General features: G+C 39.2%; 1 protein-coding gene across 18 annotated transcripts in view; it reads right to left on the bottom strand.

Annotated features, from left to right (window-relative positions):
- tanc2a (tetratricopeptide repeat, ankyrin repeat and coiled-coil containing 2a) overlaps positions 1-23,264 on the bottom strand; it is a 778,741-nt gene that overhangs the window by 34,150 nt on the left and 721,327 nt on the right. For all 18 annotated transcript variants that reach the window (XM_059638827.1, XM_059638832.1, XM_059638830.1 and 15 more), the window contains 3 exons: positions 22,585-22,708; positions 13,346-13,521; positions 10,417-10,549 (listed from right to left, as the gene is read on the bottom strand). In XM_059638827.1, the coding sequence (XP_059494810.1) occupies positions 10,417-10,549; positions 13,346-13,521; positions 22,585-22,708 (433 nt within the window). The remainder of the gene's footprint in view (positions 1-10,416; positions 10,550-13,345; positions 13,522-22,584; positions 22,709-23,264) is intronic.

The following is a 23,264-nucleotide window of genomic DNA, read 5'->3' as shown; positions in this document are numbered from 1 at the left end:
TGCTACTTTTCTATACCTTAATGTCACTATGGTTTATTTAGAGTAAAACAGAATTTAATAATATGAGAATTTTCATTTTTTTAAATGAGCAAATTAAATTATGTACACATAATTTAACTCCTTATTATAACATAGCATAAGCTGAAGCATTATTCGTCATCAGTGGCCTGGTACTATACAATTAGCACAGTCCTAATACATCTCCTTTTCGCAGGATTATAAATGCAATCAATTAATTTTATAGCATGTCATTTTGACACCAGACTGAAATTAAGAGGCAGACATATTGAAACAAGGAAATGAACAGTATTCTCAAAAATATTCCTAGCCTAGATTTAACATCAACAGCACTGAAAAGATTGCAATGCAGCTGAGATACAAGGCAGATAGCCAGTTGTATTTTTACAGTAATTATGAGGCTAACCATCTTCTCATTAAAAAAAAGTTCAATCAACAGTCGGCTGACTGAGAAAATTATAAATTACACAGTAAAAATGGATTTTTACCAAGGCACCTAGTTTGGAATTGGGCTAGTAAGACAATATTATAATTTGTTTCACTGACGTCCCTTACAAGTTTTGTAAACACCAGCCATAATGATTATTTCACAAGGGCTTTTAATAACGCAGTCATACGTAATTGTCTTTGTTAAGGTTGCTCTTTGAGATTCTTGAATTTATAGGAAACAAATCTGGATGAGACTGTGCTACGTTATTTGTGGGAGTGCTTAGAACAGAGACAAATCTCAAGGATTTAATCACTGACTCTTCAGATCCACATCAGTTTCAAACAAGTCATCATCAATTTGCAGTTACTGCATAAATTAAGTGAGGAATTGCCTAGCACAAGTGCTTGCTTGTGTGATGCTGTAATCTCTGGGGCCGTAAGGATAGGGACATATACCATAGTTATTATTCTCAAAGTTGCATATGGATATTCTGTAATCTGAATCCATTTAGATCTTGTGGCATGTAACCTATTACATATTCCAAGGCTTTCTTCAAAATTGTTCAGAAGATCCAGCAGGGGTCAGAAATCAGTGTACATGAATATAGGTGGGATAAGAAATGAGACGGAGTGGAGAAGAAGGAATAGTGAAGATTTTTGGAAATCTTTTTGTAGATTAAGCAGTTAATAAAATCAATAAAAAACTAAAATGGGACAAAAAGAGCTTGCATTTACAGATTACCTCATCATATGCTCAGGACCTGCCCATATGGTTTAAATGAAGTGCACTGACTATTGTAATGTTATTAAATTCAGCAGCCCATTTGTGGAAAACTATAATTGATTAGTTAGAACAGACAACAGCATTATGATAAACATGGCATCAATACAGTGGGACAAAATTTGTCCATAACGTTAACTACAACCAATCCAGAAAGTGAATTTATAAACTGAATCATGGTTTACTGTGCTACTATTTACCAAATAAGTTGTCCTCTACAACAATCCTATTGGTTGCTTTCATTGGGAGTAACTAAATAAAAAAAACATTTTTCATGCTGTCCAGACTGAACTGGAGAAAGGCAAAAACAAAATCAAATCACCATAATGTACCTCGAGGACGACTTGGGAGTGTTTGACAACCTTTCAAAGTGATGAGGAAATAATAAAAAAAGGAAGGAGAAAAAGGGAAGGATGTAAACAAAATTGTGAAGATGAAAAACAAAGAACAAAAAAAAAAGCAGTGAGCAAGCAGCAAAGCCAGAGCACCAGCAAATCATTGTACAAAAACACAGCCAAGGCACAGTGTCTGAAGCAGACGCACATAAAGCTGTCTAAAGCACATGAGTTACATCTAGAAGCAGCTGTTCCAAAGCTGGAAGAATCCAGTGGATATGGGACCTGGGTCTCAAGACAGTTAAAAAGAAAACAAACTCTAACTGCTCTAACTTACATATAATGCATGCACAGATGTAAAGTACAAAAAAAACTTTACACCAAACTGTTACGCACCCAAGACTTTGACCTAATTTATGTATGATTTACGTTGAGTTCCCACATAAACCTAAGACAGTTATGGATTAAATTTCCTCTGATCCCACCTTCACTTCTACTTTAGGGGTTGTACATTTTAACCATTTTACACATGTCTACCAGCATTAAATGGCTAGTTCTGGGTTTGGAAATATGGCATGAGCGAGATCAGATTCATCTTCTTATATAATACTAAAATATACAAAAAACACTCAAAAATAAGTGGTGAGAACACTGAAAAGGATACCCCAGAAATACAGTAAGAAACAATTTACTAATTAATGGACAAACAGAAGATAATCAGAAGTAAAATAGGATCAATAGTCACATCAATGGCAAATACAAATAAAAATGTGTATCTTTTTCATCAAACAGCTGCTCATTCACCCTCCCACCCCCAACAAAGATACATTTGAAAAAATCATTGATACTGTTTGTGAAGTCACCAGTATTCAAATATTTTGATTTGAAAGTGACAACTATTTTGAGATCAACCTCGAAGTAAAAGTCTTCCAACTAGTTTTCAGAGTGGAGAACTCTTTAGACGCCCAATAATTAAACCTAAAAAAATTGGAATAACATTGACTTTTTTCCTTCCTTCAAGAAAACCGAACTGTTTCTTTTTACTTTCACTAGGCCTATAACCTGCTGAATAGATATGCAGCTCATGAGGCAATTTGTCAGTTTTCTAAACATTCTCTTTATGCAGCTATCTGCTAAACTCCTGAGAGAAAAAAAATTGTCTCAGCCTCAAAACCAGGGCTTCCCAAAGTTAGGTTTCTGAGCTGAAATGAGGGGTCACAAGCTCCGAGGTTAAGGGCTGCTGTGGAGCACTGATTAAGTTGTACTCAAACAGGCTCTTGCTCTCAATTCTCACTGAGGTACTGTGAACATTTTCAAATCTTAAAATGGGATCACAGTTAGGAAAGAATTGAAAAGCACAAATACAAATATTCTAACATTGTTAATACAATGTTTGATAATGAAAATAATTATTTAGCTCCATACATTGCACTACAACTTGAAGAATGATAACAAACTTGTCATGACACGTATACATATTTAAATATACAGTGTTCGACGTGGGCTGAATGAATGTCAAGCTGTTGTCATAAGGTTATAATCTAGATTATCGAATTCTTTCAGAAATTGCAGTATTGTCATCAATGAACATCACATCCATCAGTTGAGTTTAGAGATTTGGAATGTTGACCTGGATAAAGAGAGATCAGCAGCCCTGTTTTACTTTCTTCAGCAATCTTTACACACAGTTTTGTTAAAACACTGCTAATCTGAAACAATAGCACAGAAAGGGATAAACATGGATTGATGTTTGATGACAACTGTTCGGCCATATGCTCCAGAAGATGATGAGAATGGAGTTGGTCTCACTCTCTTCATTGTGACTCTACTTTTAAATTAAATGAGAAATTAAAAAATGCAACACTGACAAAACATATGCTGCACATTTGAAAAATAAAGAACCCATTTCACACAAACTTGGGAAACAGTTCCAAAGCCTGTGCTGATAAAGAAACTTAAGAGTTCAGCAACAGAGACTTGCACAAATTATGCCTCTACCTGATCACATGCATCAGTTGATTTCATAAGGACTCCAAATATTTAGACCAACTAAAATGTCATTTTTATTCATAACTATAACCATCCAGGTGAATAGGGGACATGTATTCATGGATAAATCTTATTAAATTAGCATCCATGATGTCTTCTGAATTCTGTAACTTAGACTCAGCAAATTCAGAATTAATCAGTTAACTGTGTCACACTATTTGCATGAATGCTGTTCATTGTAAAGTTGTAACACAATCATTAAGTGGTAGAAATCTGCCCAAGAGCATGTCCTCTGCTCATTTATCTCAAAATTGCAGTCTTGTGCTTTCCTGTACAGTTGCTCAAGAGCCTCCCATTTCAAGGTTAACAAGCAATGTGACTAGCAACTAGGCAAAGGTGGTTTTCTGCTGCTTTTCTTGTGTGTGCTTAAGAGAAACACATGTTCTCTTCCTGAGGGATCCTTCACCTGTAAGTAGCCATGTACTGATACTCTGCAAAATCTGTGAATACTACTTTTTGACTGTGCTGGGTGAACCACAGGCTGAAATTTTCAGCAGGCTTGTATGAATCCTATATATGAAATACACAGTTGGGGAGGAGGTCTACTCAACTATTCACAAATTTATAATTCATCAGGCCGGTGAAAATCTGTGAAATATATGGTTGTTAAACATATTTTAGCAATACACTGTGACAAATGTTTTTGATGTCATGCATTTTTAAATAAAGCTCTGTTGCCTTTATGTATAACAGATACGTTAATGGCTTAAATGCAAAACATGGACTTTCTTTCATATTCGAAAAGCTTACATCACCAAGATGATTAAAAAAATACATTTTCTTTATATAATCTCACTTTAAATATTTAGTTTTGGTCTAACCATTCTTTAAATACCAGTTTAACTTTCACCTCCATTTGTGAACCAGATGTACTGATAAATTGTACAGTATTGTTAACTCATACATTACGTACTAAACACTAAAAGAATGTAGTATGCAGCAAACCTTCATACAAAATGACAGGTGTTTCAAACAAGATGTGCGCAACATAAAAACTGTGAATGAATGCAGTCATTGATGAAAACAAATGGGTTCTCAAAGCAGCATTTAGCAATTAATGATACAGTTTGAGGGGGAAATCGCAAATCGAGTTTCTAAGATTTTGTTCTTTTCTCAGAACTAAATTCAAGATAAACACTGTCATGTGTATGGGATCATTTCTAATACATTCCCATCATCAAGTATTCCATATCCAACAACATCAACAAAGTTTGTGACAACAACAAAGATTTTATAAAACAACTGCAACAGGATATAGACAGACTAGCAGATTGGGCAGACAAATGGTAGCTAGCATTTAATATGGGGAGATGTGAGGGGAAATATTTTTGCAAAAGGTACAGGTAGAGTTAATAGAAGTTAAATGACATAACTCTAAAGAGCATACAAGGGTGGCAGGGCACTCAGAGATAAATTAGCAAAGTACATGATATCTTGGGATTTATAAAGTAACTGCAGAGAGTGTACTTTCAGTTCTGCCGTTTAGTCATTTCAAAGAATGACTTTGAACCATGTGGTGTTATTTCCAGTGTTCTCTAGAAACCCGCCATCTTGTGTTTCCATGATGAACCAACTGAACTATAGTATTTGCCAGAAACTTATCCCTTCAGACGCATTGAAGATCTTTCCGAGAGATGCATGACTATGACGATGTTTCCAAACCCATAAGTAAAGATGCAAACATATCTCATGTAGGTGGTTGCTGTGAGGTTAGTAATGGTCAGCTGAGAAGCTTTCAGGTGAGTATGAATATTGACAGTAATGGGACATTTAACCACAGAAAGTGAATAACACTATAATTAAAATGTCACCAACAGGCAATAATTCTTGGAATTGATGCACTGTACATTGGTAAATACAACCTACACTTACCATCATTTTTAACTATTGTTTATGAGCATTAATCATAGTGGTGGTTTTTGCTGATGCTGACATACAGACAAATTGAAAGGGACTTCAGGAATTTGCAAGGTAATTTATCTGAATGGCAATGTGTGACATCATCAAAAACTGCAAGTTTATTGTGATCTCTTCAGGAATCATCAAAGCCATTAATAAAAAATTCCCATAAATGTAAATCAAATTTTGTCTTTTATGTAGAGGCATTAAACGTAGAACAGAAGAGGAAGTACCATTGAATTTGTACAGCTGTTGACAGCCAGAGATAGAGTAAAGCAATGACTCAGGAGAACATTACAAACAAGGAGGGGTTATATTTCGGAAGAAAGGTTTTACGAAAAGGTCTCTTTTCTCACTGCAGTAGCAAAGTTAAGGAGAGAATCAAATAGTGCTTTCTAAAACACAGTTTTTAAGAGGGTAAACAGCAATTATCATCACTGTAGGAATGAAGAGTAAAAGGTGAAATACATGTTCTTGCCCACTGTTTCAATAAAACAGGGGCAGCTTTACCACAAGTGGCTAAGAAAGCAGAGACCGTTAACATCATTTGACAGGGAACTGGACAAGTATTTGGAGAAGAATACAAAGAAAAGGAGAATGAAAAGCAGAAGCTGGAAACGAGCTCTTGTTAAATAGCTAGCAATGGTGCAAACCCAATAGGCTGAAGTACAACACTAAGTTATCTGTTTCCACCGAAAGCACCATTCTGACGAGGCTGACAGCAACATTCAATATAGATAATATTTTTACAAATAAAAATATCAATAATGGGCCCCTCAATAAGTGAATGCACCATATACTGTTGCACTGACCTCAAATGTGAGGAGCATCCCACTTTTAATTCCAGTTAGTTAATGTTGGCAGAACAACAGGGTACAACAATTAGCAGCAGAATCTTGCTTTGAGGAACAAAGGTAAAGTAGGAAATATAAGTTGAGTATTTCATATTCGGAAATATTGGCATTCCCTAGAAAACTAGGAGATAATAATTAAGCTTGGTTGTGATTGCCTCTCCTGTCAAATATATTGCCAGCACTCATTTCCGGAAGCGCACGTTTAAGATTGGTTACTGGTGTAAGGTACAGAAAGACAATTAGTGTCTGTGGAAATACATTCTTGAAGCAATCTTCATTTTCAGGAAAAATAAGGGTGAAACTGAGAAAATAAGGCTATGATTAGCACTGTAATGTACTGTCACACTTTGACTAAAGTCTTTACAAGAAGATTGAGTACATCTATAAATTATTAATCCATGGTAAAGCAGCATGAGCAAAGGCTTTAATGAATCCAGTATATCGCATTAATGTTGCTCTGGACAATGTCCTGGATACTGATGAAAAATAAGACAGGGAAATGTGTTAAGATGAATTGCTTTGTTTGAAGATGCATTGCTTTGCTTGAACTGTCCTCATTGTACAGGCTATTGGCAATCTTAGAGAGCATTTTGCTTTCCCGTCTACCAACTTGGAGCAACAGGTTGAACTATGAAGAATTCCTCTGTGTTGACGTGAAGTCAATGGGCAATCTGCTTTAACTGTGGAACATTCACTGGATCTGGATTCAGACAGCTTATAACACAAAAGTTCCCTGATTCATGACTTTCTATTTTCAAATAAAAGATTTAGTACTTTCAAATGCATGAACTGTAGATGTTCACTAGAAATCACTAACCATAAGGAGCCAATCCTAATGCATGATAGAGATGTAAAACTTAATTCAACTATATCGCATTGAACAATAATTTCCTAGAAGAAATGAGATAACATGGAGGTTCATTCAAACGTTTCTGTAACAAGAGTTGAGGGATTCTTAGGTACCAGACAACACACAGAGATACAAAGCAAGTCCTTGTGCCAAATGCTTAATTGGCATTTTCCCAAAGAATAGATTACAAAATTCATGAGAAATGATGAGAAAAATCTGGGGTTAGCATTTGTGAAAGTTGTAAAAGAGAGGAAACCCTGAAGAAACATATATGACATTAGGTGACATAGAAAAGTTTAATCATGATTACTTAAAATCATATTGCAAGACAAGAGGACAATTGGGAAAAGAAAAAGTTTTAACTGATGTAAGCAAGCGCTTCCTCATAGAAATAATGATTAACATCTGGAATGGTCTCTGGATAAGATAATGGAGGCAAAATATCTCAACTTATTCAAAGAGGCATTCAGCTGCTGTGATGAGAAAATTATGGAAAGTGGGATCAATGGCCTTCTTCAACTGTACCTGCTCTTGTGCTTCTTTGTAGGATTTTTTGTTCTATTATTGTCTACAAATAAACTATAATCAATATGCATCTCAAATCCATCACTTAATATCAATTAGAAGAGTTTGACTTTAACTGGATCCTGAAAGAAAAGAATAGTGTCGAAAAGCGGCAAATAAACTTAAAAGAAAGCTCACAAAAGCACAAAAACTAAGTAGCGTGTGGCAGATTTCTGGGCCCTGATGAAAGTTTTTGCACTTGGAGGTATTGAAAGAGTAAAACTTGTTGTGATATCCAAGAGAGTCAAACCTACGCTCTTCTGCAGCAATTGTAACAGATTTTTGTGGGCCTTGCCACAACAAAATCAGACTCCAACCCCACTCTCTGTCCACAGTAAAAGGGATTGTCTGACAAGACTGTGACACAAGAAGGAATGAACTTTTATTTATGTAGTTCCTTATCAAGTTCTGGTAATGTCCCAGAGATCTCCACATCAATTAATTGCTTTTCAAGTGTGGTAACTGTTGTTGTTTAGTGTGAAGTCATCTGAAATAGTCATAGCTAGCAAGTTTACCCTGCAAATACGGATACATTTAGTAAACACTGGCCTAACTTTCAAATAAACCATGCACTCAAAAGAAAACAGTGCTTTTGTTGCAGAAAATGTTTTATTAGTATACAGCAACAGAAATAATGTGTTAGTAAGTCAACAAATACAGAAAAGTACAGAAAGCAAATGACAGAGGGACAGAAATTTTATGATCTGGTAAATCTAATGATACGTGGAACTAGTATGTTGATTTCCATCCACATTCTCAGCATGGTGTTAAGTATCAGATCAGATTATACTGAAGGAGTTACTAAGAGTAAAGAAGTGTCCAAACCTTTATCCATGGGTCACATACAGTCCTCAAGTCTGGGAAAACAGCTCTCAAAGTCCAGAGGTTGAATTCAATTTGTGCTTATTCCTTTTATTGTCTGATTTGTCTTTTTCAACTTTGTAGGCTGAAGGTTGGAAAGGTTGCGTCTAGTAGTGGTAGCCTATGGTGGATAAATTTTGTACCTGATCCAAAATTTGTTGGCACCAAGGCTGCAGAGCAAGCATGTTAGTGGTCCATGCATACCTGAAGCTTGGACACTCTTTAGGCGTAAAATAACAGCAAGGGGTTGGGAACAGACAGGAACACAAATTTGTGTGTCATGGCATCAGTCTGGGCAAGCAAACAACAGGTGAATAAGCTGGGAATTATTACCATTCCCAGAACTATGTATCCTTAAATCTTCTTTTTCCTAGTGATGTAGCAAAGTAAAGCTTTTTTCATTCTCTTCTCTCTGAGCCTTCTCCAAGTGCTTGGAAATTTAAGATATTACAGTCAAGTCAAAGTAGAGTTCCACTATCAAGTATTTAAAATGTCTAACACATTTTACTGCAGATTTAAAATCTAATTTAACATTAAAAAAAAAACTAACCTGTACTGTGTTGATAACTTTGACATGATGGGCAACATTGGACATGTTTTTGAGCAATCTCGAATTTGAGCGACATTATTTCCAATAAGGTGCTACGAAGTGGCCTTACTTGTGTTTTCTGAATGTCTTGCCAGTTATCAAAGCTAAGCACTGCCTTCACATTGTCCCCAACAAAATGAAATAACTGGGAACTGCACATACAACCATCCCAGTAAATTTCTCCTTGATTGTAATGAATTTCGGGCACAAATCCAGAAAGTTCTGCTTTAAGCGGCTACAAGCATGTTGGCATCCTCTTACTTCGCCTTACTGGAAACTCTAATCGTTGTATCATGGCAACATGCATGGCTCTTTGTTTTGTTGCTACAGTGCTGTTTCATGGAAATACTTTACTACATCAATGCAAACTTATTCACCAACTATGGGATGAACGTGGATAGGAGAAGAAAAAGAAAGATTGATATTTAAAAACATTTACTTAAAAAATGGAAAACAAAAGCTGTCAGACTGCTGGAAATCTACAACAGTTTTAATTCTCTGTGGTGAGATTTGATTAGAATTGATCATTTGGACTCAGCTGTCCAACATTAAAATTCATAAATGTGGTTTATGTGTGCAGGATGTTTAAATCAAGTATTTTGATCTAAAAATCCCAATTATAATAAAACTCTACTTATCACTTTAAGCTTCTCTACTTGTTTCAGGTATAAACTGCAAGGTAAGCCAGCATCCCATTTACTTTCTAGCTTTAAACTTACAAATAAGCTCCTTCAGATTTCACATCATAGCACACCAGACCAATCTGGAATATCAGCATCCACATATTACCATGGTTTACAATATTGAAATACAGTGACTTCAAGATCAGTGCAGAATACATCACAGTGAGATGCATGAAATCGGAGTCTAATTTAGCATCGACGATGTTACGCTCACAGGTTACTCTTTAAATGTGACACCAAAGGCTCTGCATGCTGCTCCATATTAATGTTCCCAAAATAGAAAAGTAACCTATGAATGTTAAATAGATGGTATCTGAATGAATGATTTAAAAAACGCATGCGGTAACTCTTCGAAATATCTCCCCGCAGAAGGGAATAGAAAATTGCTTTCCCCTTAAAAGATCATTTCAAACCTAGTCTTCCACGTTAATGAAAAGAGTATCTCTTTCGATATCGAAAATGGCACTCATTGCAGGGAGGAGGGACTGTCTCTAAGACGCCTACCTATCTTGGCTCCTTTCTTCAGGAGGGTGACCACCACTGCTGTATTGCGGCACCCCACTGCTCTGTCCAAAGGTCTCATGCCACTGTAGTCCACATGTTCAATCATTGCTCCATGATCCACAAGGTATTGCACCTGTCATCAAGTGTAAGAAAAAATATGTCAACTGCTCAAATATTCTGGTGATTTTAGATCCAAGATCCCATTACTTTGGTCAGGAATTGAAGCAGTAAACACATCTCTGGGAGAAGATGTGTATATATAACACACATATATAGTTTCAAAATCTTGTTAAACCTCAATTTTCATTGCAGTGTTTAGAAATTAATGGGCACAAGGGAGAGGGAGTATAAATATTTAGTTAACAACAGCAACTGGAATGCTATAGCTTCACCCCACAAACAGAAGAAATGGGGGCATACAACGGAAGAGTCACTGAACAGTATTTCACATAACTGCAGGGTCAATGGTCAAGATAAGGAAGAGAGTTGACAGTTGACCATGTGCAAGTCCTGGTGTGCCTGACTTACATGGGAGACATTCCAAAGTTTAAACTTCTGATTCTGGAACCTTCCTGAAAAGTCAGCAACACTAAGTCCAAATCAGAGTCTTCAGAGAGTTTCCACTCACTGATCTGAATAATTACCCAGAAAATGGTAAAGGATTAAAATCTGCTTTACATCTTGGTATAAAACACAGCCCCCATCAACTCTTCCTCCATTTCCAATGACATTTTCCAACCTGACAGCCACCGTAACTCACTAAAATACTCCCGCATGCCCAACCTGACCATAATGAGCTGACCTCCCCATGTAACTTCCTGATAAAACCTCACCAACTGGTCCAACTCCTGTCTGGCATGCCTGACTCTGTGCATAACCGAACGCCTTACTCTCTTGCCATCTCATCCACCATCATCTGACCCAGATACCTGTTTATCCATGTGTTACCCAGCCCAGATACCATCCCACACACTTACTGACTTAAGTCACCTCCCACCTCCTTACTCCACTCACCTACAAGGTTTCATTAAGAATCGTTAAACAACACAGACTGTGAAATAAGTATTATTAAATAAAAATGTTAAGCATTTTAAAGAAATACTAAATGATAGCATTTACAATGAGAAAAAAATTACATTAATTGTTTAAAAAACAGGAAAAAAAAGCTGCATAAAACATGAGAAACAAGATAAAAGTTGCATTAAATTTACCAGTGCTATTTAAATCTCTTTGCAGCCTGCTATTGCCTTAAGAGGTGCTCCCAGTTCCTCCAGTGTCATAGCAGCATGGCTTTGTTTCCCTTGCACTGTGTTGAAGCCTACCCAGCTTGTTGTGATGGAAGGTCTAGCAAGAGGCCAGCATTGGGAAACTGGTTGTAAGAAGCACGAGATAACAAGGTGTACAGCTGGATGAACACAGCAGGCCGAGCAGCATCAGAGGAGAAGGAAGGCCGACGTTTCGGGCCTAGACCCTTTCAGAAGGGTCTAGGCCCGAAACGTCAGCCTTCCTGCTCCTCTGATGCTGCTCGGCCTGCTGTGTTCATCCAGCTGTGCACCTTGTTATCTCAGATTCTCCAGCATCTGCAGTTCCTACTATCTCTGTAAGAAGCATGGACAGGTTTACGTGGGTAGCTTTTTCCTATAACTGACATCAGTCAGATGTTTTGGGTAGAAGTATCATGTTTACACCAACTGAGCCAGGCTGAGGGATGGAATTTGAAAAAACACAAAGCCACAGTGGTGCTTTTTGCAAACCTTGCTTCTTAAATGTCCTGAAGTCCTGTAAATACAGTACCTATTATTTACAAAAGTCCTCTGACCCTTCCTAAATATTTCAGTCCTGAATGAATAGTTCAGAGAAAATGTATGAATAATATTTCCAGTCAATGTTTATATGTAAGGAAAAAATAATGTATTGGCCAATACACACATTTAGAATGTTGTTACGTCTCTCCATGTTACATACGAAAATATTTAAAGCCCCCTTACAACAGCTCTTGCATGAGGGTTTAGATGAAACAGTGAGTGCTGTTCAAGTTTCAAATTTAGATCACATTTGCCTACTAGGCCAAGGATCTAGTTGGAAGTGTTTGCTTCTATGACACTATACACAGCTAACCAGTGGCTAGGAGCGCAAAAGTACTGTTCTTTTCAAAATACAAGTCTGATACTTTTGCACAGCTGAAAGGAAGTAATGGTTTTTACAATTTTACCTCATTTGATATTAAAGCAGGTCAGTAGGGCTTGGAATTTGAGAAAAACATTCTAATACCACACACCTCAGGAAGGACATACTAGCCCTGGAGCGTGTCCAGCGGAGATTCACACAGATGATCCCTGGAATGGTAGGATTAACGTATGATGAACGGCTAACGATCCTGGGATTGTACTCATTAGAGTTTAGAAGGTTATGGGGAGATCTAATAGAAACTTACAAGATAATGTATGGTTTAGAAGGGGTGGACGCTAGGAAGTTGTTTTCGTTAGGCGAGGAGACTAGGACCCGTGCGCACAGCCTTAAAATTAGAGGGGTAGGCTTGTGGAATTCATTGCCACGGAGTGCAGTGGAGGCCGGGACATTGGATGCCTTCAAGGCAGAGATTGACAAATTCTTGATCTCAGAAGGAATCAAGGGCTACGGGGAGAGTGCAGGGAAGTGGCGTTGAAATGCCCATCAGCCATGATTTAAATGGCAGAGTGGACTTGATGGGCCAAATGGCCTTACTTCCACTCCTATGTCTTATGGACTTATGTCTTATAATCAACAAAAAGAAGTAATCTAGCTCCACTGATAGAAACTATCTCCAATCCCTCTACTCAGGCTCAGCTGGAAGAGGAATGCAGAGAAAATTCTAGGATCTCAAAAGCAAGCTGCAATGAACATTTAGAATTGAAGAATGTTAAATTTCGCACATAGCTCAGATACTTACAACATCAGCATCACCATAAAATGCAGCAAGATCCAGAGGCGTCCGTCCATTTTTATCTGCATGGTCTGTGGCAGCACCTCTTTCAACGAGGGACTGAACCACTGGCAAGTGACCCTTCAGACATGCCCAGCTGAGGGCAGTTAATCCCTCTTTATCCATTAGTGAAAGTGCTGCTCCTGTTGAACATAGAACACACAATGCAGAGCAATTGAGAGATATGCGGCATGCTGAGAACATTTCGTCTTCTTGCACGGCCATCATTGATCATAAACAGCGCAACAGCCCTTCTTCAACTTCAGATCCGAATCACTAACATATGCTAAAAGCACCACTGACCTATTCACAAAAACAGTACTCAGATATAGTCAGAACATACTTTCTGTAGCACATCTGATCTGGCGTTGATTATATGCCTATTTCTCAGGCCATTTGAAGATGTGATCTGACTCATTGATTATAAACATTCCATTTGTCAATGTGTTCTATACAGTATTGCAATTTTTGTATTTCAAATACAAATAAATTCTAAAGCCAGAATGAAAATTTCAAGAAAGGCTAAAGATGCAGATGCCACAACTAAAGTCAGTGCACTCTTCAAACATTTAAACTGGAACATTGCTGCCCCAACAGGTGGCAACAGGGCAGGCAGGAAGGGCTTTAGAATTGTGGAATCCATGTCATGCCAGCAACATTGCTCCCTCTGGCTATGACCATGGTCACATTTAGTAGAGACTGAGAAGGTGGAATCTTGTTCCCTGGTGAAATGATGAGAACATTTCTTGTTCAGCAATCAAACGGTTCAAGTTGAAGGCCTTCCAAATGAATTTTGCTTGACAACTAATTAAATGGCTACCTCCAGGATTAGCATTCAGTTAGCTGGTACAGGCAAGATGACCCATTAGAAGTCCAACTGAGAACTAAGTATTTAAAGGGTATTTCGTAGAAGTACAATCAGAATGTTTTGCAGGTTGCCCATTTTCAGGCGTAAATGGTGAGACATCACTGGTGGCAGATGGAGAAGTGCATGTCACTAGGTGATGGTGGAAGCAGCATGTGCATGGAGAATGTTCTTTCTAGACAATTGTAGCAGTCTGTCAGTCAACTTCACTAAATGGTTGAATTCTAGAGAAGGTGAGCATCATGCAGTTGGAGAATATGGATTCAATGGCTGGAACTGATTATGAGGAGTACCATGCATGTCTCAAATAGCCAGCATTCTCCTTTCAGGCACAATACAGATACTTCCTGCTTAAAATCACTACATTTAGTGTTTCACTTTAATGATGGCATATTTTCAAGTTGGCAATTTTGTTGATGGTTGTGAAATTCTTTACTGTTTACAGCAGGACATTGTAGTATCTTATTCAACTGGCCAAACCAAGCCCTCTGATTTAGGGCCTCTTGCATTACCATATCAGGGCCAAAGATCTGCAACAGGGATGTCACCATCCATCAGAGACAACATGTGCTCAACAGCATCCACCAAGAGGTCATCTGCAGGACACTTCAGATTTGGACTGGACTTATCACAGCTCCACGATAACCCTCAGGATGTTGACAGGATTGTGGTTGGCTGCACACTACCCCCACCCAAAGTGAAGGGACCCCAGCAGCCATGAGGAGCGCCACAGTGAACTGGGGATGGGACTTGGAGGCAGTGGAAATCAGCAAGAAGGGACACCCCGCCCCACATAACAGATAACAGATGTTTTAAGTTATCAATGTTGGAAGTCATTAAAAAGTATTTTATGTTGACTTAGAGAATATAGGTGTAATATTTTATTTTTTCTGTTAATGGAGACCCCATAGAACCCAAATCCAGTTTCACACAGGAATAAGACTTTAATCATTTAAAGTCTTTTCACCCTAAATCACTACTTTCAGGAACACAACCCTGACTGAGGACATCCTGTATATGAAACCACAGAGAAAATTGTCAGCAATATGGACTTCATGGGCATTTATTTGAAAAAGGACTAGTCTAACACTCCTCATCCCACAGTAACCCTCTAACTAATATACCAACTTGTAAAGTGAACACCACAATCTTAGGAATCAAAATTTTGTCTTTTCTCATTGCAACACAGGTAGGCTTACAACTCCAAGGAGAGTATGGGTTGGTATCACTGGCCATCCTGCCACCAATGGAGGAACATGCAGCAGGAATCAGCAAGGTAGCAACTGTGTGGGCTACCTTCATTGTTAAGATAGGGTGCCACAGAGACTGGTTAGAAGGATGACATATCACATAGCAGCTGCCTTTGACCAGTCTGTGCAAAGTTATTTTTACCAAGATGAAAAACTTTGCGATCAGCATTTGAGCTCTCTGACATTTATATAAAGCACTGGCAGTTGTTTTTTTTTTAAATCTCCTGCAGGAAGATTTCCAAAGGTTGTGAGAGAGATGAGAGAAGAGTCCATTGAGAGTGAAAAAGCATTACCTGCAGCAAGTTCTGTTAGGAATCAAACATACTCTCTGCCTGTGAAATAACAGTTGATGGGTCCAGAATCACAAATTTACAAAAGGCTGGCACCAAATAAATAACACATCATAAGGAGCAGGTGCTGGACGAAGGGTCAACTAAACATCTCCCAAAAGAAGCCTGAGGAAACAGCTATATTCTCCGCCTTGATACACAAGCTGAGCCTCAGAACATATAAACTAAATGGGTAATTGTGGAGCAGTGAAGGGAGTGTGTAGTGATCTGTTTAAATTCCCAGAGACAATATGCTTCTTTTAAGGAAGAAGATCCCTCTTGGTCATAAGTGTCACACTGCCTCCAATACTGGAGCATGTTGCCAACTCATGTAGAGTTGTGTGTGGCAGGCCAACGATTGGATGCAGACACCTAACAAAACCCTCTAAGTTATGGTGCGAAGATTGAGGGACATTGACCTCGATTCAAATGCAGCCAAATACACACACAGTTAGTCACTAAGGAAATGCAGGTCAGCCCTGAGAGGGAACAGGTAAATCGGACAGTGCAATTGGTGGCTGTCCTCAAGGCACCTCAGGTCATACTTCTTCCCTTCGGTAGAGACACAGGACCATTGGTACCAAGGCATTGTATGCGAACCTTGAACCTGTGCTTGTTGTTAAGGTACCTATTATATGAAGCAGGTTCCTAACATGTCACCTTTGTACCTCTCACCCACTAAAGGGGAGCAGATGGGTTCCTGAGGCAGGAGGCACAATGACAGGACCTGCAACACTGGTTAGTAGCCTCGCTAAGAGATATGAATGCTGCTCAAGTCTCGGCAGAATCTCAAAAGCTTGCTAAAAAAAACTGAAAATTAAAGAAAGCTATAGCTTTTGCAGCCAGCAGAGTGGAGGGGAAGCATTAAAGAGAAATAGATTTGAACACAGCTGGGATTTTGTTTCAATGACTAGGCTCATTCATTGGACCAATGACAGAACATAATGATGACCCACTGGCCTCATACTTAGAGGTAGCCCCCAAATAGCCATGGGATTTCATGCGCAGTGCGGGGTGGCTGTTGGTCTAATGGAACAAAAGTGCTGGCTGCTAACCAGTAAATTAATTGGCCCAATTAGCTGCCTTCCTCCAGGAAATATGTCATGGCAATCAGTTTCTGAGAAAACCTGCCCAGAGTGGAGACAGTGATCAGTAAGCTGTACCAACTGGTAAATATCTTGATTCCCTTAGCATCTTCCTCTCAATTGCCACCTCTGTAGTGGAACTACTGACTCCTGATCCCATGATTGGGCATTCACTTGTGAACGTGCACTTTGATGTATTTATCAATATCAGTGATAAGTGATAAACTTTTACTTCAAAGAACGATACGCTGTTCCCCAAGAAGTGACATGATGCTGTTTATTTCTATCACATATGGAACATGGGAAAAGTAAGGGAATGAACTGGGACTCCTGGATGACAATGCCTTGTGAAGAACGTAATGGCTTGTGGTGATTGTCCCAATGGGCTAGAAGTGAAAGTGAGAGTGCCTACAATACGAGTGGCAGGGTATTTCTTGTTTTGGATAGCATGAGTGCAATAATGCATATACAGTCCTCAGTTGAAGTGTGCCTTGTTGAGGGCACCACAGATCTTGTTCCCATTGGAGCTTTGTCGGCTAATACTTCACAGCCAGAGCTGCCACAGCACAGGCAGATTGCTCCAGCTGCACCTCTTCCTCCTCCTCCTCCTTCAAGAATGCAGAACCAGTCACATCAATTGTACTGAGGATGGGAAATGCGGTTCTGAAACTAGTGTTTCCATCTTAAGTAATTACAAAGGTATGATGATACAGTCAGTTAAAGTGCATTGGAAAAATAGGTTTAAAAAAGGTAAAATGGTAGATAAGTAAGAAGATTACTGCTGTGAGTAACTCACATCTTGGCACCTCAAAGCCTGTCCGCCATCTACAACTCACAGGACAGGAGTGTGATGGGATACTCCCCACTTGCCTGGATGGGTGTAGCCCCAAGAACATTCAAGAAGCTTGACACCATCCAGGAAAAAGTAGCCTGCTTGATTGGCACCACATCCACAAACATCCACTCCCTCCACCACCGACGCTCAGTAGCAGCAGTGTGTACAGCAGCAGATGCAATGCAGAAATTCACCAAAGATCCTGAGACAGCACCTTCCAAACCCACAACCACTTCCATTTAGCAGGACAAGGGCATCAGACATATGGGAACACCACCACCTCCAAGTTCTTGTCCAAGTCACTCATCTTCCTGACTTGGAAATATATCATCGTTCCTTCACAGTCCCTGGGTCAAAGCCCTGGAATTCCTCCCTAATAGCATTGTGGGTCAACCTTACAGCAGGAGGAATGCAGCGGTTCACGAAGGCAGCTCACCACCGCCTTCTCAAGGGAAACTAGGGATGGGCAAGAATTACTGGGCCCAGCCAGCGATGCCCACATCCCACAAATGAATAGAGAAAAAAAAAATCATAATTCTCAGCAATGGTGTAAGGTGTATTCTATTGAGAAAGCAGAAAATTAAGAGAATGATGCATTATCATTAAGGGGTGGCATGGTGGCTCAGTGGTTAGCACTGCAGCCTCACAGTGCCAGGGACCCCGGTTCGATTCCAGCCTCGGGCGACTACCTGTGTGGAGTGTGCACATTCTCCCAGTGTCTGCGTGGGTTTCCTCCCATAGTCCAAAGCTGTGCAGGCCAGGTGGAATGGCCATGCTAAATTGCCCGTAGTGTTCAGGGGTGTGTGGTTTGTAGGGGGATGGGTCTGGGTGGGATGCTTCAAGGGGCGGTGTGGACTTGTTGAGCCGCAGGGCCTGTTTCCACACTGTAGGGAATCTAATCTAATCTGTCGTATCAAATTGAAAAATTCCAAAAAGGCATATTTAAGGCATTAACATTATTGGTAGGCTGGACAATTGGGCTAATTTTAGATATCCACAAAGGATAATGAAAACAAAATAATTTATAGTATGAAAGAAAACTAGCAAGAAACAGATAATAGAAACATTTACAAGTAATATAAATAGGAAAAGAGTAGCTAAATTAAGCATTTGTCCCTCAGAGAATATGGCTGGTGAATTAATAAAGGCAAACAAAGAAATGGCAGAGACTTTGAACATGCTTTTGTACATCTTCAGAGTTGAAGATACAAAGAGCATCCTGCAAATAGTAAAAAAAAGGGGGAAAAGATACAGAAGAACTTAGAACAATCTTGTTAACAACAGGAAAAGTACGAGGAAAACCAATAAGAATAAAGGCTGACAAGTCCCTCAGTCCTGATAACCTCCACCCTGGAGCCTTAAGGAGACAGTAGATACATTGCTTATAATCTAAGAATCTCTAAATTCTGCATATTCTACAATGGATTGGAAAATGTGTAACATGTCTGTTCAAAAAAAATGATACAGAATACACAGAGCTATAGATAACATCAATCAGCAGGAAAACACAAAAATCTATTATTAAAGCAGTAGTAGAAAATCATAAAATTAACAGGAACAATCAACATAGTTTGGTGAAAGGGAAAGTCACTAGAGTCCTTTGATAGCTTAACAAGAAGGGATAAATAAAAGGCAACAAGTAGATGGAGTATCTTTGAATTTCCAGAACGCATCTGATAAAGTGACATGTAAAATATACACCTCGGGGTCAGAGTCTAATAAGGAGCCTCTCACTTAAGATGATGAGAAATTTCTTCTCACAGAGTTAACAACCATTGGAATTCTCTTCCACAGAGAACAGTAGAGGCTAGCTCATCGAATATATTCAAGACTGAGTTCAATAGAACTTTGAAGGTTGTCAAAAGTTATGGGGAAAGGCAGGAAAGTGGTGTTATGGTTACATGATCTTAATTAATATCACAGCAGGCTTGAACAGACAACTGCTACTCCTATTTCTTATTTTCTTATAAATCAATCTGCATATGAGCAGCAGTTTGAGCAAGTGCATCCATGTGGCTGTTCAAAGCAATGAGTTGGCTTCTGAACCTGAGGAAATCCTGAAATTCAGACAAATCCCAATCCCTCTAGGTTTGATTGGCATATTCAGGCACTTCTCTTACACAGCATGTGTTACCTGCATTTTTCAGATATGGATGTTGATTGTATAAGTCTCTGCATACCTGAAGTTGAAGCCTGGCAAGATCTGGAAGCAGAAATTTTCAGGGTAACTGAGACATTCATCACTTCAGGCCCAGGGGTTCCACCTTTTATTGAGGCTTGAGGTTATCATCCAAAACGCTGTGCATATTTCCGATCACCTCATGATGGGTGCAGCTCTCCTCTGTACTGCTCCAAAAAGTCAGGAAAGTTGGATCGTTGCTGATACACACACACACGCATGGGCAACACTTTCTTCTGCCGCTGTATTGCTGTAATGTCTGAGGCTAACTGTGCCCCTCATGCTGTTGCTTCTCCTCTGGGATCCAACTGATCAGTGAATGCATGGACCCCATATCTGGATATGCCATTCAATTTAGCTGGCAGTGAAGTCCAGTCAGCCAGTGGCAGTTTATATTAGTCCATGGCACCTGAACTGATGCCCATTTATTGATTATATCATCCATTTTAGAATGGAAGTTCCTCATCAATAAATCCCTGGCTTATGTAAGCAAGCATCCTTGCTGCTTTTACTTTTATATAGCTGACTCGATATCAATTTCAATGGACAATAGCAACACACTGCTGAGGTGCCGATGAAGCTTTGGGTCTGTGCACTCCTCAAAGTCTTATTGGAATGTAAAGATTGGGACTCACTGCCCTTTTCTCCACTCTAATTGGTCTACTGTGCCAGATGGGTAACTTTTGTGAGCAATAGCAAACAGAGGCAGGAAACATTTTCAAAGCCATCTCCTCCTGCTTGGGAAGATTGTGGCACAAACATATCAATGAAATGGTCCCATTTCTTAAGTCTCTCTCATACTTTTGTCTCAAGGTGGTGCTGCATTTAGTGCTATCCTGTTGCAAAGGCTCGTCTGTTGCTTGCTATTTTCTCTCTTTAATCTGATGATTTCTTGTCCATTTAAGTCCTCAAGGACATCCTGCTGTATATGCACTTTCTCTAACTTGCTGAGCATATGATCCATGTACCACTGGGAACATACAAAAATGGCTTTTCATTATCATCCTAAAAGTCCCAAAATGGCTGTGCATTTCACCCATGGGGTTCTCAACTTCATTAGCAAGCCACTCCTGGGAATCCTGGAGAGAAGTGGGCAAGCATTCGGAATACCTGCCTGAAGGCAATTTACTTGGTTTTTCCAGCCTGCTTGGCTCATTTCCAATAGAACTTAGCTTTAGTGTCTAACAACTTCAGTAAAGTCATAACTTGCAAGATAAGAGGCGGTCATACTCTGGAAGAGGTTGATGTTGAGGTAGCTGCACAGCAAAGTTTAGGGAGTGAATTCCAGAGTGTAGAGTTGAATGCACAGCCACTAATGAAGGTGTGGTTAAAATGAAGAGGCCAGAATTTGAGCAGTATCATGGAAATGGGGAATAATTCAGAGACTGAGAGAGGTGAAGCCAAGTTGGATATTGAAAACAAGAACAAGGTTTTTAAAACTAGGCAAAGAAGGTCTATAAGGACTTGGGTATTAGATGATAGGGACATATTGCAAGTTAAGGTACAGGCAGAAGCAATTTGGAAGATTTAAAAGAAATTTTCAAGAGGGATGTGAATCTATACATTTCTCTTCCTCAAAAAGGCAGAGGATGTCAAATATTTCAATATTTTTAAGGCAGAGGTAAATAGATTCTAAATTACCAAGGGGATAAATTGGGAGTGCTCAGGAACATAGAGTTGAGATTAAAATTGGATTTTATTGATTGGTTGAGCGGGCTGTAAGGGCTGAGTAGCCTACTCTTGTTCATTGTTTGCATATTTGTACAAGTTATTAAGTCTGTAATATTCGAGCAGGCACTGAAGTGTTTTGTCTGGAGGTCACAGCAGCAGATAACTAAGGGGAGAAGTTATGCAACATTACCGAGGTGGAACTAGCAGTTTTAGAGATGACATGGTTATGCGGTCAGAAACTCATTGTAAAGTTAAGCACGACATCAAGTTTGCAAACTGTCTGATTCAGCCTCAGAAAGCTGCTAAGGAGATAACTCACATCAGTGACTTAGACAGTGGTTGTATTGGGACTGCACATGATGGCTTCAGTTTTTTCCAATACTCAGTTGGAGAACATGTCTGATCATCCAACACCGATTAATGGAGAAAAAGACTGACAATATAGAGATGATGGGGAAGCAAATATGATTTAGTGCTAAACCACTTGCAGAAACTGACACTGTGTTTTAGGATGATGTCATCAAGTGGAAACAAGCGGATCTGAACTAAGAGAAGAAATGGGGCATGAGAAGAAACAGAATCACTGTGGGTGATTTTCTGAATGTGATCAAATAGATAAGACTGGACCAGGCAAATGCAGGACCACACAACAGATCAACCGTTTCAAAGGGCTGCAATAGGCTTAGAAGGACATTGAGGGGCAACTTACCTTTGAGATAGGGTATCACTTGTGACTTTGAGCAGAACTAGTTTTGAACTGTGCCAGGGTGGAAATCTGACTGGCTTTCAGACAAGGAGCTTCAGTAAAGATAGGCACTTGGGCAGCAACACCGCAAGAAATCTACTAATCTATTCCCATCTAACTAGGAGCTGAGCTTATTTTGATACAAGTTAACCTTTGTGATTAACTTCCACAGCAACATTTTGTATTCTTGAAATCTAAAACATTATGGAATGAACGATATTTCAGAATCTCAATTTCTGAAGCTAACCTTGAGCAAGCAAGAACTCCACGGTATCCAGGTGTCCCTCTGATGCTGCCATCATGAGAGGCGTTCTACCCTGCTTGTCTGCCATATTTGCATCTGCACCATGAGTTAACAGCAAATCCACGATCTGGAAACACATATAACATGATTCCATTTACTGGCAGGTATCTAAAGCAACTTTAGTAAATACGTTGTAAGATTTCTTACAAATAGGTGTCAAGGATACAGAATTATGAGTAGGAATAAGCTACTCAACCCTTCAAACTTGCTCTGCCATTTAATAAAATTATGCCTGATCTGACCACTCCACATTCCTGCCTATGCCGGATAACATTTCACCCTCTTGTTCATCAAGAAACTATCCACTTCTGCCTCAAAAAAAATCAAAGATTACTTCCAACACCTTTTGAGGAAGAAAATTCAAAAGACTCAACTTCAATGAGAAAAGAAATTCTTATCTAGATTTACCAAGAGGAAATATCTATTCCATATTGTCAAAACCCCTTGGGATCTTACATGTTTCAATCAAGTTGCTTTTTACTCTTCTAAACTCCAGCAGATACAAGCCCAATCTGTCTAATCTTCACTCATAAGACACTCCATCCATTTCAGGTTTTGGGCTGGTAAACCTTCTCTGAACTGCTCCCAATGCATTTTGCATCCTTTGTTAAAGAAGGAGACTA

This window comes from Stegostoma tigrinum, chromosome 31, assembly GCF_030684315.1.
Source record: "Stegostoma tigrinum isolate sSteTig4 chromosome 31, sSteTig4.hap1, whole genome shotgun sequence".
In the NCBI taxonomy this organism is placed as follows: domain Eukaryota; kingdom Metazoa; phylum Chordata; class Chondrichthyes; order Orectolobiformes; family Stegostomatidae; genus Stegostoma; species Stegostoma tigrinum.
The sequence above is the reverse complement of the archived record's forward strand: the minus strand, read 5'-3'. Positions and strand labels throughout refer to the sequence as shown.